Here is a 17,916-nt window from a genome sequence, read left to right as displayed (position 1 = left end):
GGAATCTGAAAAATATTCATTAAGTTATGACAAGTGTCTGAAGAAAGTTGTGGATATAAAATAGGTACGCCCAATATAAGGTTATGACAAAGTCCATATTTTAGATAGAGAAACATCAAAAATATTTTTACAAAAAAATCAAAATAGAAGGTCCATAGTACATTAATAGATTAAAAATGGAGCGATTTTAGAAAAGTTTAACAATTGGTTTTGGAGGTCACCGTTGGAAATACCTGATATAATGCAATGTCCAAGTCCGTATCTTATATGAAGAAACCCCATAAAATATTTTTAATAAAATAAGAAATACATTCCTTTTTTTTTATATAAATAAGGCCGTTAATTTTCTCGTTTGAATTGTTTAACATTGTCATTTCGGGGCTTTTTATAGCCGACTTTGTGGTATTGGCTTTGCTTATTGTTGAAGGCCATACGGTGGCCTATATTTGTTAATAGCTGTGTCATTTTGATCTCTTGTGGACGGTTGTCTCATTGGCAATCATACCGCATCTTCTTTTTTATATTATAATTTATGATACGGAATCCAAGTAAAAAATAATTAATAGTTATACCAGTGACGGATTCAAGAAAATTGGGATCCGGCGGTTTGAAACTCTTTTTTAACTTTCAATGCATTTGTATGGGAACATATATTTGGAATCCTCTTTTCTCCTGGATTGGACCCCCTCTCCATTTAAAAATGTCTGGAAACCCCAATGTATATTAAATGGTTTATGAGGAGATGCGCTTGCAAAACCGGCGAAACATGTTCTACCAGTCCAACAGACGAACGGAAAGACGGACATCATTATCACTATAAACCATCGCTTTACAAAGTGGTGTACAATTGAGTGTGAAAGAGACAGATCTACATCCAAAACAAAGTGAAGGAACTGTGATCAATTATAGGCTACAGTACGGCCTCGAATGTTTGTAAATTCATGCATTTTTATATAGTAACAATTAAATCTGTGTGTTTGTACAATTTTAAGTATAACGGAGGACATTCCTGAAACTTCTATAAACAAACAAACCTTCTTCTTATTTCAGCCACATTCAAACATCCTTATACTTAATGTAGTAAGTCGAGTACACCCTATCAAGCTAAAACATGTTTGAAAAGTTTACAGGATGTGCATTTATTAAAATATATTTGTGTTATTTAGAAAAATGCCATCTTCTAATGTATCGTAAATAACTTTGAAATCACTACTAGAATACAGTGAAATAAAGACTGATCATACAGTTTCAAAATATACAAGCTCGACTGATCGTACAGTGAGAAATTCAAACAAGTGTAATTTTCTTATTTCTGGCTTCAAAGATCTGGCTGAAACTTTTGCCACCACTTAAAATATACTTTATTTAGTAAATTAAGTCTGGATTTTACGTTAATTTGTACAGTAAGAGTGCAAAAAGATTGTTTTTAGGTTCACCGACTGATTTTCCTTAGTGATGCACTTGAAAATCTCTTAATTAAGGCAAAGATACGAATAATGAATGTGCTAAATTTAATTATAAACCATTTGTGAATATCGATGTCAGCTGAATTAATCATTAAGCAATGTACCGTTGAACATCTTACCGTTTAATATAGTATATCCGACAAATTTAAAATGTGATCCAAAACGTTCTCGCTTCGAAAATCGCGACTTCCGGAAAGCGTACAGAATAGTATCTACACTGTGATGAAAAGTCAATTTTATTTTTATTTTGGAAATCAGCAAAATCAGGTCGGCGGATCCGTAAACCAACAACTAAAAAATCCTGGCCTTAGATGTAACCAAAAGTCTTTTAATGCGTGTGGAATTCGTAATTTTTCCTTTTGGGATCAATATTCTTCTGTCAGCTGTTCCATCCGTGTGTCCATAGTAATTTTTGTAAAAATACGGATTTCGGTCATAGTTGGTCCGTTTCCGATCCGTCGTTTAGAAATTGGACAATGGCTGACGATTGCAAGAAAAATTACAAAAATAAACGATGTTTGACAAGTTATTTGGAAAGGATCATGACGTTTTTAATGCAATGAATGGATTGAAGATTTACTGGGGGCAACTTTTATCAAGTTTAAATGAAGTAACAAACTTATTTAGCAGCCAAAAGTTAGGTTGAAGTTCGTTTTCTAGTAACAAGCACCGGAACTTCCGGAAGTGCACCAAGTGATAAAAAGTTGTATTTTTATCAAATAACTTGCTACACACTGCAGAAAACGATGCTTCAACCTCATTCCATAAGATTATTAATCGTTTATGTCTAAATGTCTTTTATTATCAATAAAAAGTTGATGTTTGATCAACTTGTTAAAAATTGAAAATGTCCGATGACGGAAGCGACTGAAAGCGAGTATTGTAAATAACAGGGCGACTTGTCTTCGCTTTTGGGGGTCGGGGAAAGCGAAGTGACGGTCGGGAAAGCGACTTCTTTGCCCAAGTCGCCTGGTAGCGTGAGCCCTGATGTAAAAGACACCCTTGTAGATTTGGAAAAAGATGCTCCGCAGGGCGTAGCTTTATACGACCGCAGAGGTTGAAACCTGAACGGTGGGGCAAGTATGGACACAACATTCAAGCTGGATTCCGCTCTAAATTTGGATTGTGATTAAATAGTTGACACAGCATAGGTTTCTGACACAGAATGAATATATTCAAATGAATTTAAAATTTTTGTTTTCTCTTAGAGCAATTCACTATGCTGTTGAATATTAATCCTCTCAAAAAAATGTTTGAAGAAATTTTCTTTTTATTTATGAAATTTCAAATGAGAAAAATGGAACCCTTATTCCAAAACTAATTTCAATTAAAATATTCTAATGGAGTTTGCAACAATTACTACTCATTTAAATGCATCATAAAATATTAAGATGTAAAAAAACTGCTTGTAATCACTGAATGGTAAAGATTATTTAAATTTATCAGTTGGTAGTAAAAAGTGAATATACATTGTATATTGTATATAACAAAGATTTAAGTTGATTCTGGACAAAGAAAGATAACTCCAATTAAAAAAAATTCTTGCAGATATTTCTTGCTTACTATACTGGACAAAGAAAGATAACTCTTAATTAAAAAAAAAATTGCTATTTCACAATATTGTGAAATTAGATATTTCTTGCCATTGCACAATACTGTGCATTTGATAAGACTTGCTATTGCACAATACTTAATATAATAATTTTAGATCCTGATTTGGACCAACTTGAAAACTGGGCCCATAATCAAAAATCTAAGTACATGTTTATATTCAGCATATCAAAGAGGCCCAAGAATTTAATTTTTGTTAAAATCAAACTTAGTTTAATTTTGGACCCTTTGCACTTTAATTTAGACCAATTTTAAAACTGGACCAAAAATTAAGAATCTACATACACAGTTAGATTTGGCATATCAAAGAACCCCAATTATTCAATTTTTGATGAAATCAAACAATGTTTAATTTTGGACCTCGATTTGGGCCAACTTGAAAACTGGGCCAATAATCAAAAATCTAAGTACATTTTGAGATTCAGCATTTCAAAGAACCCCAAGGTTTCAATTTTTGTTAAAATGAAACTAAGTTTAATTTTGTACCCTTTGGACCTTAATGTAGACCAATTTGAAAACGGGACCAAAAATTAAGAGTTAGATTCAGCATATTAAAGAACCCCAATTATTCAATTTTGATGAAATCAAACAAAGTTTAATTTTGGACCCTTTGGGCCCCTTTTTCCTTAACTGTTGGGACCAAAACTCCCAAAATCAATACCAACCTTCCTTTTATAGTCATAAACCTTGTGTTTAAATTTCATAGATTTCTATTCACTTATACTAACGCTATGGTGCGAAAACCAAGAAAAATGCTTATTTGGGTGCCTTTTTGGCCCCTAATTCCTAAACTGTTGGGACGGAAACTCCCAAAATCAATACCAACCTTCCTTTTGTGGTCATAAACATTATGTTTAAATTTCATAGATTTCTATTTACTTTAACTAAAGTTATTGTGCGAAAACCAAGAATAATGCTTATTTGGGCCCTTTTTTGGCCCCTTATTCCTAAACTGTTGAAACCAAAACTCCCAAAATCAATCCCAACCTTTCTTTTGTGGTCATAAACCTTGTGTCAAAATTTCATAGATTTCTATTAACTTAAGTTATAGTGCGAAAACCAAGAAAATGCTTATTTGGGCCCTTTTTGGCCCTTAATTCCTAAAATGTTGGGACCAAAACTACCAAAATCAATACCAGCCTTCCTTTTATGGTCATAAACCTTGTGTTAAAATTTCATAGATTTCTATTCACTTTTACTAAAGTTAGAGTGCGAAAACTAAAAGTATTCGGACGACGACGCCAACGTGATAGCAATATACGACGAAAATTTTTGCGGTTGTATAAAAAGAGCAGGCTAATGCCGCTACAAGACAGCACTCGCACCAGCAAAGTGGAAAAGGATAAATACATGTAATATAAGTTACAGTAACTTGTTTCCCAATCCACTATTAGTATTAAAAAATATGATTAAAACTTAAAAGTGAGAGGTTTAGCTAGCTATAAAATTAGGTTAAGTTCATCATTTTCTACATAAGAAAATGCCTGTATGATTCAGGAATATGACAGTTGTTATTCATTAGTTGATGTGTTTGAGTATTTTATTTTACATTATGGACTTTAAATTTCCATATTGAATTTTCTCAAAGTTCGGTAAAAAATTATACAACTGCCTTAAAACTATGGCATTCTGTATGTTAACAATACGAAGTACATACTTCTTATTATAATATCTTGATTGGTTTAACGGTCTTCTGTTTCAGGCTTAATATTAAAATGAGGTTTATTTTCACCATTATTACAATTTGCAAAAAGATTCTGTAAATAAGTTTCTAACCATCAACGATAACCTACCATTCAAGACAGCAAACAAATGTGTAACAATCTTTTCTACAGCCTCGTGATCACTACATTGTTCAGCTAAACTCTTGAATGCATGTGCAGCCTCTAGTCTAGTATTCTCCTCCTTAGATCCAAATTGTGCTGCAATAAAAAAAAGTTTTGCTGTTTAAATCATCTATTAAAGAATGTCAATAGCTAGGTCTGTTGATCTCTACACATTGTTATGTTCACTAGGCATTTATTATTAGTTTTGTGGAGCACCAATTTTTTGGTGGTTTCTGTTGGTATAAAAAACCTTAGACCACAAATTTGAATATCCAACAAAGGTGTAAATAAGCTGTAGGCTTGAACAGAAATATATTTTAACAATTCCACAAAATCAAATATCGAGGAAAGTACAATTTTTCCTTGATACATGAAAACTTGTAACCTCGAAAATAAATGTTTTCCATGAAAGTTTAACTAATACCGTATAGTATGTTATTTTCATGGGGTGTAAATTTTCACTTATTTTCATGAATACAACAAATTGCCACAATAAATTCCCCCATTTTAATAGTGTACAAGCAAAAGTTTTGAATCCACTACAATAAGAACTGCAAAAATATTTTGTTTACCTTATTCAATGAAAATTGAGAAATTTTACAAGCGCGAAAATAAGCTGCTGTATGGTATAAGATCTATTTATAAACAACTTACAACCAATAATCTTGGACAGATCAGTAACATATTGACCTAAATCTAGAGAAAGGCCTGACATCAGGTAATCAACACCTATAAAATACAATATTATTCATATAAAAAAAGATAAAGAAGAAAGCTCTCAACGATCTTACATGCTAGAAACATACATGTACAATCAAAAAGATTTTCCCATATATATGCTTGTCTATTTTTATGTTTCTATATAGCACAATAGCTTTTTTATTTAAATTGATGAGTGTTTTTAGTTTAATTACTTCCTTGCTGAAGGTCACATCTCTGTCCACTTCATATGCAAAAGATAAAATTTTTTTTTTTTGGTTTGTCATAATCTTGGATATCAAAAACACTATCAAATCAGAAATCAGTCTTTGAAATTACCTTTAAATTTTTTAGTTTTTTTTGCATGGACAATTTAGTTTTTAATCAGTATAAATTACATTTTCAGCTATCACAAATAACTATAAATTGTCTGTATCAAAATATATATACGATCTTTTGTTTTTACAAGATAATTAAGGGATACTATTAAAACAAATATACAAACTTTCTAATATGACTTCTGGATTCCTCAACATAGATTTTTGTGCCGCTGGTAAAATCTGTCCTTTCATGTCGTCATGACTACAGTGTCTTAGAATATCCTTACAACTGACCTATAAAAGAAAAAAGATTTTGATAAATATTGCAAAATATGCGAGTCTTACGCTTCTAAGTAAGATGTGTGTTGTCTGCTGTCTCCAAATAATATAAAAACAAAAATTAAAATAAAACGGTAGAACTTCCTAATCTGTAGAAGCTGTGCCAGTTCATTAAGTTTCAATTACTCAAAAGTCATTTGAAGAAGTTGTAGTTTAAAAAAGTTTAAAGATGATTACAATGAAATGATAAAAAGATTATTTCTATCCTCATGATCTTCCCAGCTATTAAATTTATATATATATGACACACTAGTTATTATCCAGTTGAATTTTTATCTTCACATTCTAGGTTTAACAATTAATGATGGCAAATTATATGTGAACATTCATTCTGGTGCAGAATTATATGAAGGAGTAGGTAAAAAATCAGGTAACTTACAAGTAACTGTATTTGTGGCTTAGTTCTACTTCCAAGTAAATGCTTCACAAATATCTCCAAGAATGGACCCTATAACACAATAAAAATGTAACAATTTTAATGTTATAAAAAGTCAAAAGTTATGTTCAAACTGTTCATATTTAAATGGTAAAAGCAAAAAATTTAGTCATATATAATTGAAAAGAACTTTGTCATGTTTTCTGGCAAGAAGGTTTCAATAAAACAAAGAAAGAGATTGTTTTACCGGTATACTCAAATTCAGTGGAAACAGAAATCCAGTTAATTATCAGTCAAGAATTTAAATCAGTCATTCATAAGTGGGTTTTATTTATTTTGTAAGCATAGATGACCAACCTTGACTTAATAGCTTAATGTCAATCTAATATACCACATGCTTACCTTTAACTTAATAATCAAGTCCTGATTTCTTTTGTTGTAGAGATATTTCATGAGTACACTGGCAGCAGACAGAACAAACATAGAGGGTTCAACTTTCTGTAACATCTGTCCATACTCCTCTGGTACCTTGTCACCCTGAATAAAGAGAGTATTAATTATGTGAAAAGTTCTTCATTTTAAAAATCCTAAAACAAGAATGTGTCCATAGTACACAGATGCACCAATTGCACTATTATTTTTTATGTTCAGTAGACTGTGAAGGTAGGGTCGAAACTTTAATTCGGCATTAAAATTAGAAAGATAATTTTATAAGAAACATGTGTACTAAAGAGCCTTCCTTCTGTACTATATCTACTACCAGCTGAAGCTTGCCTTTGGGTGCAGGATTTTCTTGCTGTGTTGAAGACCCATTGTGGCCTTCCGTTGATTTATGCTCTTCCTAAGTGCTATTGTCTCTTTGACACATTTCCCATTTCCATTCTCAATTTTATATGTATTTTATTATACCCATCCTTAAATCTTACTTCACAAAGAAATACAGTTCTCATACAAATGTGTCGAAGACCATACTTTGACCTATAAAGGTTTAATTTTATAAATTGTGACTTCGTTGGAAAGTTGTCTCATCTGCACTCTTACCACATCTTCTTATATGTACTTACACTTTTGAAGACATGAACCATCTTTTTGTACACAGCTTTACTGATGTACTTATTTCCCGCTGCTAGAGCTCCATATACAAATCCACACTGGACTGAAACCTAAAATCAAATGGCTTCTAATTATTCATGTATTTTGGTAATTCATGATTATATGATTATTCCCCACACAGCCCACACTATATTGTCTCCTAATTATTCATGTATTTTGGTAATTCATTATTACCCCCAACAAATCCCACACTATGAAGTATCTTGCAAAGCAGAAGTAATATGATCAAATGATATGCTGGATTTTTTAAAAGTTTAGCTACAAGTATAATTACATAAGGCACTGTAAGCAAATTACAGAAAAAGGTTATTTAAAAAAATTAATAGACTGATGAACTGACAACATTAAATGTGAACCAATGAACCACGTAAATGAGGTCAACTAAAGTTGACTTGAAACTTTAAAATGTGGATCAATATAATGCAACATTGAAAATGTCAAATGAACTTCAAATCAAGTTGACTATTTTATCTAATACTTATCCACGTACAAGTTGTTTAATGTCATCTGATGATACTTGAGATTTGTTTCGGTATATTTCTTTCAACACAACACAGATCCATGCTAAAGCGTACAAGGACTCTCCTGACAAACTGTGGCTGCAATTAAAATACTGTCTTTATATGTGGAAAACAAATACATGTGCATGTAATGTTTGCAAACAACACTAACAAATTTTCTTCCATCTCAAAACAAATACTGTTAATCATGTTAATTCAGAAGTTATTGCATGCATTTATTATCATGAATTTTGAAGAATGAACAAAAAATGCAACAGAAATCATGATCATTGCAAATTTCAGAAAAACTGCATACATAAACAAGAAGATGTGGTATGATGACAATAAATCAAATTTTATACCTTGCATTTACAACATTAGTCTGGAAAGAAGACTTTGAACTAAGAACAATAGCTGTATTCTTTACAACAACTGCAGGAAAGGCCTTTGTTAATATCTGTATTATCTTCAGTACAGCTCTTCTAGACTTGGCATCTTGATATGCTCCTACTGACTGGACAAGATATTTCAGTATTCCTTTCACTGCATTCTCTGGTAAATCTGAAAATACATTTTAACAAGTTTAAAATTACTAATAATTGTTTGATTTTAACTTTTGAAAGAAACTATGTATTGCTTGAAGATGGTCAGTCAAATAAAAAAATAAATGGGCAATGTGTCCATGATGCCCCTGCTTGTATATCATATAAATTTATAAATGGACTATCTTAGGAACAATTACAATCATGACAGTGACGCTATCTCAATTTGTATTTGATTTTAGTTTTGTGTTTTAGTTTCATAACATGGTTGAACTTAAGGTAAACTTAAGATAGAGAATAGAAAGGAAAATAAACTGTTATCACAGAGATATGTCTCGCCTTTTTGTAATTTTAATCACAAGCTAATACATGTAATGTAAGCAAACCAATCAAAGTCAATAGACCATGACTGAGGGGGCAGAGCCAAATAATCTCCATGGCAATGAGATGTGACAATGCTAATACATCTGCATGCCAATTATCATTGATGTACAACAAGTGGATCTCCATAAACTGACCTAATCACAAAGTAATACATGTAAAGTAAGCAAACCATTCAAAGTCAATAGACCATGACTGAGGGGGCAGCGCCAAAAAATCTCCATGGCAATGAGATGTGGCAATGGTAATACATCTGCATACCAATTATCATTGACGTACCACAAGTGGATCTCCATAAACTGACCTAATCACAAACTAATACATGTAAAGTAAGAAAACCATTCAAAGTCAATAGATCATGACTGAGGGGGCGGAGCCAAATATTCTCCATGGCAATGAGATGTGGCAATGGTAATACATCTGCATACCAGTTATCATTGACATACCAATAGTGGTTCCCCATAAAACTGAGCTAATCACAAACTAATACATTGTTGACGCCACCCCTGTCACCAACGCCGGAAACAGCATACCTATGTCTCGCTTTTTGACACCGTCAAGGCGAGACAAAAATCAGCAATTTTCCACTTGTATAAATCTGGAATTGTTTTAGTGACACCACCAAAATTCAAACTTGAACTGTGGTGATAAAAATTTTGTTTAAGTTTCATAACATTTGGTAGAGGTGAACTTAATTAAGAGTAAAGAAACCATCTTTGCGACATAACATGCAATCTTTAATGTAATCATAAATATATCCCTTTTTAATAAGTCTGTTTAAAGGTTTTATAAGCTTTTGAGGTGAATACTGACACTTTTGAGCTTTGTAAAGAATATTACCATAAAAGATTGGATGTGAAATATATGGACGCATACGATGTCTGCATGTAAAGTTAAAATGTATATTTAGGAATGATGTCCTTGTACCGATGATAAACTTTAGTAAATGTTTTGACTAGTTTTTGATAACGAAAACCCTGGTGTGATAATTTTTCAGTAATAGATAAATTTCTCTCACTAAAATCTAATGTTACATACACATATACACTAATCGTGCAAGTTGAGTTCTAATGCAATTTGGATTTAACAATGCATTTTCATTTGCTAAAAGTTGCCGTCAAATCCACAGTTGACCAGGTGTAACTAAGGAGCAACCTGCCATTTTGAATTGATGAATCAAAAAATGTTCGATTACTACTATATAGTATTAAATAAAACAACACCCACCTCAATTTTGATTTGACGGTCGCAAATCTCAGTTTTTTGCTGTCTACGCTACGCGTCGCCAGTAAAACTGCATTTGCAACCGTCAAATCTACAATTGACGGTGGCAACTCTTCAACTACAGTACTGTTTTTCCTTAAATATATAAACACCATAAAATTGTGACCACACAACTTTATATCATGTGACAACAGGACAATTGCTAACTTTGCGACAAAGTGGTGATAAACATTTTGTTTAAGTAACATAACATTTGGTAGAGGTGAACTAAATTAAGAGTAAAGAAACCATCTTAGAGACATACACTACAGCTCATGTGGATTTTGCTATTTCCACGTGCCCACCGTGGGCGTGGGCACTGAGTGGGCATTACCTGTCCACGGGGGTCCACGTGTCCACGCGTTGCCGTGGACAGTTGCCCACGCGTGTCCACAGGTATACGAGTGGGCGGAAGTTTATCGATCCATGTCTATTGCGTGTTTTACATGAGTCAGCAAGAAGCTTTAAATATATACAATGTAACAGATATGGTATGATTGGCAAGGTTCGAGACTACTCTTTACAAGAGACCAAATTTGACAAATAAATTAAGAAAAAAACGAGCGGTGTTTTTTCTTGGGTATTTCAAATATCTGTTATTATAATCCTTGATAATAAAGAATCTTAATTTTAATATTAATCAATTTCAATTTTCACGTGATTTTTAAAAGATGAAAGCAGTTCATAGATGCAGCTTAAATGAGTATTTTTAAATACCGGTAAATATTTTGACCAATCATAATGAACCAGTTGAACCTAGATCCTCAAATTTCATACCCTTCGTGAGCTTGTTTGTAGCGTATATTTGCAGTTTCTAGATCCCTATGGTGTTATATAAAAAAATGTTGTTAAAAATAGCTACTGTGTATCGATTTGTGTAGTTCAGGTAATACACGAAGGTCGAACACAATTTAAAGGTAAACGAAGTGTAACGAGCTATTGCCAAGTATCTGGTTATTCACCAGTAGTGCTAGATGGGATCTGAATAAAAGTGACAAGCAATCATGGTACAATATAAAGTCAATGTCAGGAATATATAAACTTTTTTGTATGAGGCTGAGAAACTGGGGAAGGGCGAGGTTCCCTTCAACAGTTTTGCGTCGGGCACAAAAATAAAAATATTTTCTTGACATTGAGTTATTGTGTAAGTACAAAAATGTATATGATCATGATATGGATTAATTGAGAAAAAAATATTCACACCTTTAAGACTCGTAAAATAAACAATTTCAAGGGATATTCAGTAAAAATGATAAGATCACCATTGGATGATTTTGTTTCCCGTGGGAGATACGGCGATGCAAGTAATTTCTGATTGATAAGTTCCATTTCAGCTACTTTGAGTTTCTTATTCTATTAACCTTTATGATATTTTCTATTTCAGCTTACTAATAACGGCCGCATGCCCCCAGCCCCGGCGGATAAGTCGGGGTCTGGAGAACCCCCGGTCATTCTTTAACGATTATACAAGGGTGTTCCAGAAACATAATTAAAAGCATTTCTAGCATTAAAGGGCCGTTACAGATTGTATGAGATACATGTAGGAATTGTATGCTCTATGTGAGGAATTCACAATTTGTCAGCGTAAATGACACTGTTTACTTTCATTTTGAAAACAAATTGATCTAATATGCAATATTTCATTTTCCTTTGCAGATACGTACTGTGGTTGTACGATGCAGCTTTGGTCTTTAAATACAGTTTATGACATATAAATAAGTATAGTTTGAACAGAGATCATTTATTATCTGAGTTGTGGGGCAGTTCTTACACATACTTCTCGTGAAGTTATCCTTAGTCTACAAAAACATGTAAATGTATATCTTGAATATTTCTCGAAAAAGTATACTATTTAAAAAATAGTACTTTCTGAAGATTATAAACAGAAACTGACTGTGGTCTTTACATGCGACATATGAAAATGTAGGGGGAGGGGAAGAATAGAGAAAAATGTGAAAAAATTGTAGAGAATAGTGAGGTGTTTTAACAAACTAACAAGCTGTAAACAAAAACTAATTCATTCAAATTTGCACATGTCATCGTGCTCATATACATGTTACCCAATCTTTAAGCCCATTACACATTCTTTATGTGTACATGTCTGTCCCAATTAAAGAGTCTGCATATCATGTTGTTGTTGGTTCCGGTCTGTCTTGTTTGTTTTTCGTACATTGTTTTGTTATAAGTTTAGATGTTGAATTTCTCAATTGAATTGTTTCAAATTCTTCATGTCGTTGCATTCGACTTGACACTATTGGTTTTCTTCATTGCTGAAGTTTTCCGTCTTTGCTTAATCCACTGCATGTGAACTTTGGTTGATAGTTGTCTCATTGGCAATCTTACCACATCTACTTATTTTTACATTTGTGACAATGCTTCACGTTTCATTTACAAATTAAAATTATCCAGACAATTACCATGAATATCATAGAAACACGAGAACAATTCAACATCTATAACTGTGTGGCGAAATATCAAGCATTTTGTCAATACCATGCCGCCAATGAGGTTGTGGAGTGGGTTTTTAAAGAATAAAGATTAAGGAAGAAAAAAACACAAAAAAAACAAGGATTAGACTAGAGAATAAAGACGTGCTAAAATACAAAGATATATAGAGAATGATGGATTACAGTAAAAAGATGAGAGATAAAAGACAAAATAAAATGGGGAATTCACCATGCATGTATGTGTCTGTGCGATACATGTACATGTAGCTTATATTAATGTGTGAGTTTCACAGTGAATGTATTTCATACTCTATTAGAATTCTTAACATTTCTAACTTATGGTTTCTCTCTTGTACCGAATGCAAGGTACAATATATATATAAATTGTCTTTCTTTGTGCATTTAAAAGAAGAAACCTGAAATTTTCTTTTATAAGATTACCAAAGACGACAGCAACTTCTGGTTACTATAACAAATGTGCACTCTGAAAAAAGGTTAACCTGTAAAAGTCTGTGAATAATAAAACAATTGTGACAATGTTTGGTGCATGCGAAGTGTTGGAGGAGTTGTGTTTATTTCTAAAGAAACAAAATATATTAATCTACAATAACTTTTCTGAAATATAAATAATTAACTGTCAACATTACATTGCATGGTTATTTGCAATTTGCAAATAAAAGTACTGTCCATAATAATGGTTCCATCTTTCTCGTGTAGTGTCAATTGTTCTTGCAATCAAGCCATAAACCTATTCAATAGGGTCGTTACTAATAAACAAATTCAATATGAACTGACACCTAGGTGTGAAATGAATATAGTATGTCTATTGTCTCTATGTCAAAGTGAATACCTGAATGGCTTCATACATTGTTCTTCGGTACACCCTTAACCCCCTTTTCCCACTTTAGACATTACCTGACAGTACCTGCACAATATTATAAAAAGATAATGCAAATTTGGTACTGTATCATTTGTTATAATTCGTTCAACGCAATGGCAACTACTTTCCGCTCACTAAGTCTGCAAAAGAAACAACCAACACACTATTTCGTGAAGTTCACAGCATGTGGTTCTTTCCAAGTGAGATCAAGAGGGTTCTTCAAATGTGATGGAGAGGTATGTACATTTACATTATTATATAGCTGCACATTAATATTGTATCCATTTCATTTTCTTTTCGGGGGGCTATGGATTTTTTTTGGAAAAAATCATTTGTTTTTTACCCTAAGAAAAAAAATGTTTCGTTTCACCCTCATCTGTCACAACAAATATGTAATGCTAGAATTGAAGGAGAGGTATGTACATTTACATTATTATATAGCTGCACATTAATATTGTATCCATTTCATTTTCTTTTCGGGGGGCTATGGATTTTTTTTGGAAAAAATCATTTGTTTTTTACCCTAAGAAAAAAAATGTTTCGTTTCACCCTCATCTGTCACAACAAATATGTAATGCTAGAATTGAAAGAAACAAAAATGTTTTCTTCGACTTGTCGCCAAAGAAATAGATTGTCTATCGCCGAAAGTGAAAAAAAAAAATTTGTCAAGAAAAAATCCATAGCCCCCCCCGAATATCAAATGGTTGGTGCCTAAGAGGGGGCCATGTTTTTTCCTGTCCCAGCGTTTCAAATGGGTGGGCGCCTAAAAAAAAACCGTCTTAATCCGCCCTTGAAATATGAGACTATTATAACACTGTTAAAAAAAGTAGTTTCAGCTGATATCAATAAAAAAATCTATTTTCTGAAGACTATATGCAATGTATATATTCACCCAACTTTACTTACAGAAAAAATAACAACTCCATAATTTAAATATAGAAATGGGAAGACATTCTCACATTCGTAGAGTCAAATATTGTAGCAATTAGAAGATGAAAAACATTTTTCATTAGATTGTATATTAAATAGGGAACATAGATACAACTTCTTTTTAACAATTTGGAACTTTTCCTTTAAATACTATGATTTGTCTGATCCAAAAAGGTGATTTATATTCAAATTCAAATGCAACTATTTTATTGGACAAAGCACATGATACAAAGCGTATTCCAAGATCTAAACACATTAAACATGACAATTGGTGCAAAAACAACATTATGGAAACATAAAGAAAACATTTCAAATACCAATTATATATACATGTATAATATCACAGTATTACATAGTATTATACTTATGGTAGACCAACTGACATTAGATTTTTATTACGAACTTCAAAAGCTTGACTTAAATAATTATATATTTGTCTGGTGTTTACCAGATTTACTGGGTTAAGTAAATAAAACGTTGATTTAATATCATCATCATTATTAAGTTTTTTGAAAATATCAAACTTCTCTCGAAGGTCTTTATATAGACGACAATATAAAAGAAAATGAACTTCATCTTCTACTTTATCTTTACAAAGTTTGCAGTAATTATATGATATATACTCAATAAATACCTTGAGGTTCAACATCAAAAAGTCATTAGAATCGTGGAAAAGGGACACTTGAATAATTATTGTAATTAAATCATTGTGTATAGACATGTATATTCTTAGTTGGTCTTTTTTAAAGTTAAGTTTTATATTATAGCTTATATGGCAATAAAACATTTGAATTTTATAATTATCATGATGTATATATGTTCCGGACCTTATGCGTACTTTTTCAAATTCTGGTACGGTCAGACCGTACGCGTACGGTCTGGTATATTGCAAAAAAATTTATCTTATCAAGTATTATCATTAAAGGGAAACTTCGCAAAAAAACACAAAAAATGATATGTTTATTCTGTATAAACCATGATCTGTTATTTTTAGACTGATAATATTGCAAATAGTTAAAAAAGTCAAAATTTCAACTCATAAATAAGTGTTCCGTGAAACTTGAATTGTTTTTGGAAACCCTGTTGTGATAATTTTTCAGTAATAGATAAATTTCTCTCACTAAAATCTAATGTTACATACACATATACACAAATCGTGCAAGTTGAGATATATAAACACCATAAGATTGTGACCACACAACTTTATATCATGTGACAACAGGACAATTGCTAACTTTGTGACATGAAACATGCAAAATCAACTTGTAATAACCCTTGAGCTCTAATGTAAACATGCCACTTGATATTATGATATTATTTTCTCATTTGACTGTACATAGACAAGGGGGGAGGATGTCATATACATGTCTGGATCATGAAGTTGAATTGTTTTCTCGATAAAAATATGTGAAAATGGGATGACATAACTGTTAATTCCTTTTTACTTCACACAATGCATGCCTAACTTATTACCTTGTTTGCTTGAACAGAGTGCCACATCATTCAGACTCTCCAGTCTCTCTTTAGTGCTCGGATTTGTCACATTTTGAGCAAACTTCTTTAAAATATCAGCACTCTGCAAAAAAGTAAAATATAATTTATTGGATTGCAAATATGCAATAACCATGAATCAAATAAATGTTTTGCTAGTTTTATATATTTACCGAAATCGCCGCATGTTCCGCCATGCTGGATGGTTGTGCAATGCCCGGTACGGCAAATTCTATGTATTTTTCAGTCAATGGAATATATGATATTGTTTTGGGCGCTGATTTTAGGCTTAAAGTTGTCGTAAAGACTTATTTTTCAGGAAATGTATCAATTTGTATCTGGTTTCTTCGTGGAAATTAATGTTTTTCATAACATCGTGTAAGGAACTCTTTTAAATTAAAGATACAAAAATGTAATAGAAAAATAATTTAAAAAAACCAATATCGGACTATTATCCGGAAAGAACTAAGGAAATCTGTAATTAGTAATTAGCCATGAACAGTCAAAAAAGCATTTAATTTGGCACATCATATGATTTCACTAAAGAAACAAAATTCCATGATTTCATCTGATATATTGAGAGTTATTGAAGATCTATAACAAATATTATACTCAGTTTTGCCGGCTTTGGCTCTTTTAAGCATTCATATTTAAACATGTTAAATTAATACTAGTATTCTTTTCTTTAATATAAAGTCTGTAAAAAATCTGTATTAAAAAAATGAAGATATAATACTCATTATCAGTTATAAAGCAAAGCATTCAAGTCCCATATAAAAAAATCGACATTCTAATTAAAAATTTAATAAAAATATGATTAGTTTTGCGGATATATAGAAACAAATGATATATATATATTACAACATCAAAATGCTTTACAAATCTTAAAACAGCAGTGTCTTGCCTTTGGTGCATTTTTAATCTGAAAATAAATTAAGAAAGATACATAAGCTGCACATAACACTTGTTTCTTCTGCGTCTGTATCAGTTTTGTAAAATTTGCAAAAATACATATATTATTGTAATTGTAATAAGTTTATTGCAAATCAGCATATAATATAATACTATAGCACCAACAACCTTTATAATATAGTAAGCGACATAATATAAATGAAAACAGAAAGCAAAATAATAACAAAAAAAACCAAAAAAAAAACCACCACATATTAAACAGATAGTACCTTATATAATCTACTTTATCAGTTGTGACTGTAGTTTCCAGTTTTCATTTAACAAACAACAAAGTTTTAATACCAAAGTTCTTGAACTTGTTTGAATAAGTGATAAACATTTTGACATATAAGGCCAAGAACAATAATATTTAGGCAAAAATCTTAAACGCAGATGTCTATAGGCTGGACAAATCATTACAAAATGATATTCATTTTCAATAGCTTTCATATTGCAACATTGACATAGTCTTTCATTACGAGGCACATTAGTATATCTACCAGTTTCAATGTTGAGTTTAAGTGAACCACATCTAAGTTGTGCTTAAAGGTTTAACATTGACATCAAGAAGTAATATTTTTCTAAGCAAAAGTCAATTTTCAACATTTTCAAAATATCAAATTTTTCACAATCGAGCACACTAGAACGCCAGCTTTGTATAAACTGATCGTAGAGGCGTAGTTTTAAAACATCATATGAAAAAATGCATTTTCTTTGTTATACCATAAAAAATCATAACCAAGATCATTTAACAAGGTTCGAACATTTGACGCCCGGTTTG

At 31.8% G+C, this 17,916-nt stretch overlaps 1 protein-coding gene across 1 annotated transcript in view; it reads right to left on the bottom strand.

Moving 5' to 3' along the window:
• LOC134728254 (stalled ribosome sensor GCN1-like) overlaps positions 1–16,580 on the bottom strand; it is a 63,200-nt gene extending 46,620 nt beyond the window's left edge. Inside the window, exons 1-10 of the mRNA XM_063592795.1 lie at positions 16,358–16,580; positions 16,167–16,269; positions 8,613–8,811; positions 8,241–8,349; positions 7,702–7,800; positions 7,040–7,174; positions 6,641–6,709; positions 6,108–6,216; positions 5,558–5,632; positions 4,871–4,999 (exon numbers count right to left, since the gene is read on the bottom strand). Of these exons, the coding sequence (XP_063448865.1) occupies positions 4,871–4,999; positions 5,558–5,632; positions 6,108–6,216; positions 6,641–6,709; positions 7,040–7,174; positions 7,702–7,800; positions 8,241–8,349; positions 8,613–8,811; positions 16,167–16,269; positions 16,358–16,381 (1,051 nt within the window). The 5' untranslated portion in view covers positions 16,382–16,580. The remainder of the gene's footprint in view (positions 1–4,870; positions 5,000–5,557; positions 5,633–6,107; positions 6,217–6,640; positions 6,710–7,039; positions 7,175–7,701; positions 7,801–8,240; positions 8,350–8,612; positions 8,812–16,166; positions 16,270–16,357) is intronic.
• Between the last annotated feature and the right edge of the window lie 1,336 nt (positions 16,581–17,916).

This window comes from Mytilus trossulus, chromosome 8 (genome assembly GCF_036588685.1).
Source record: "Mytilus trossulus isolate FHL-02 chromosome 8, PNRI_Mtr1.1.1.hap1, whole genome shotgun sequence".
Lineage (NCBI taxonomy): Eukaryota > Metazoa > Mollusca > Bivalvia > Mytilida > Mytilidae > Mytilus > Mytilus trossulus.
This window is presented reverse-complemented; position numbering and strand designations above follow the sequence as displayed.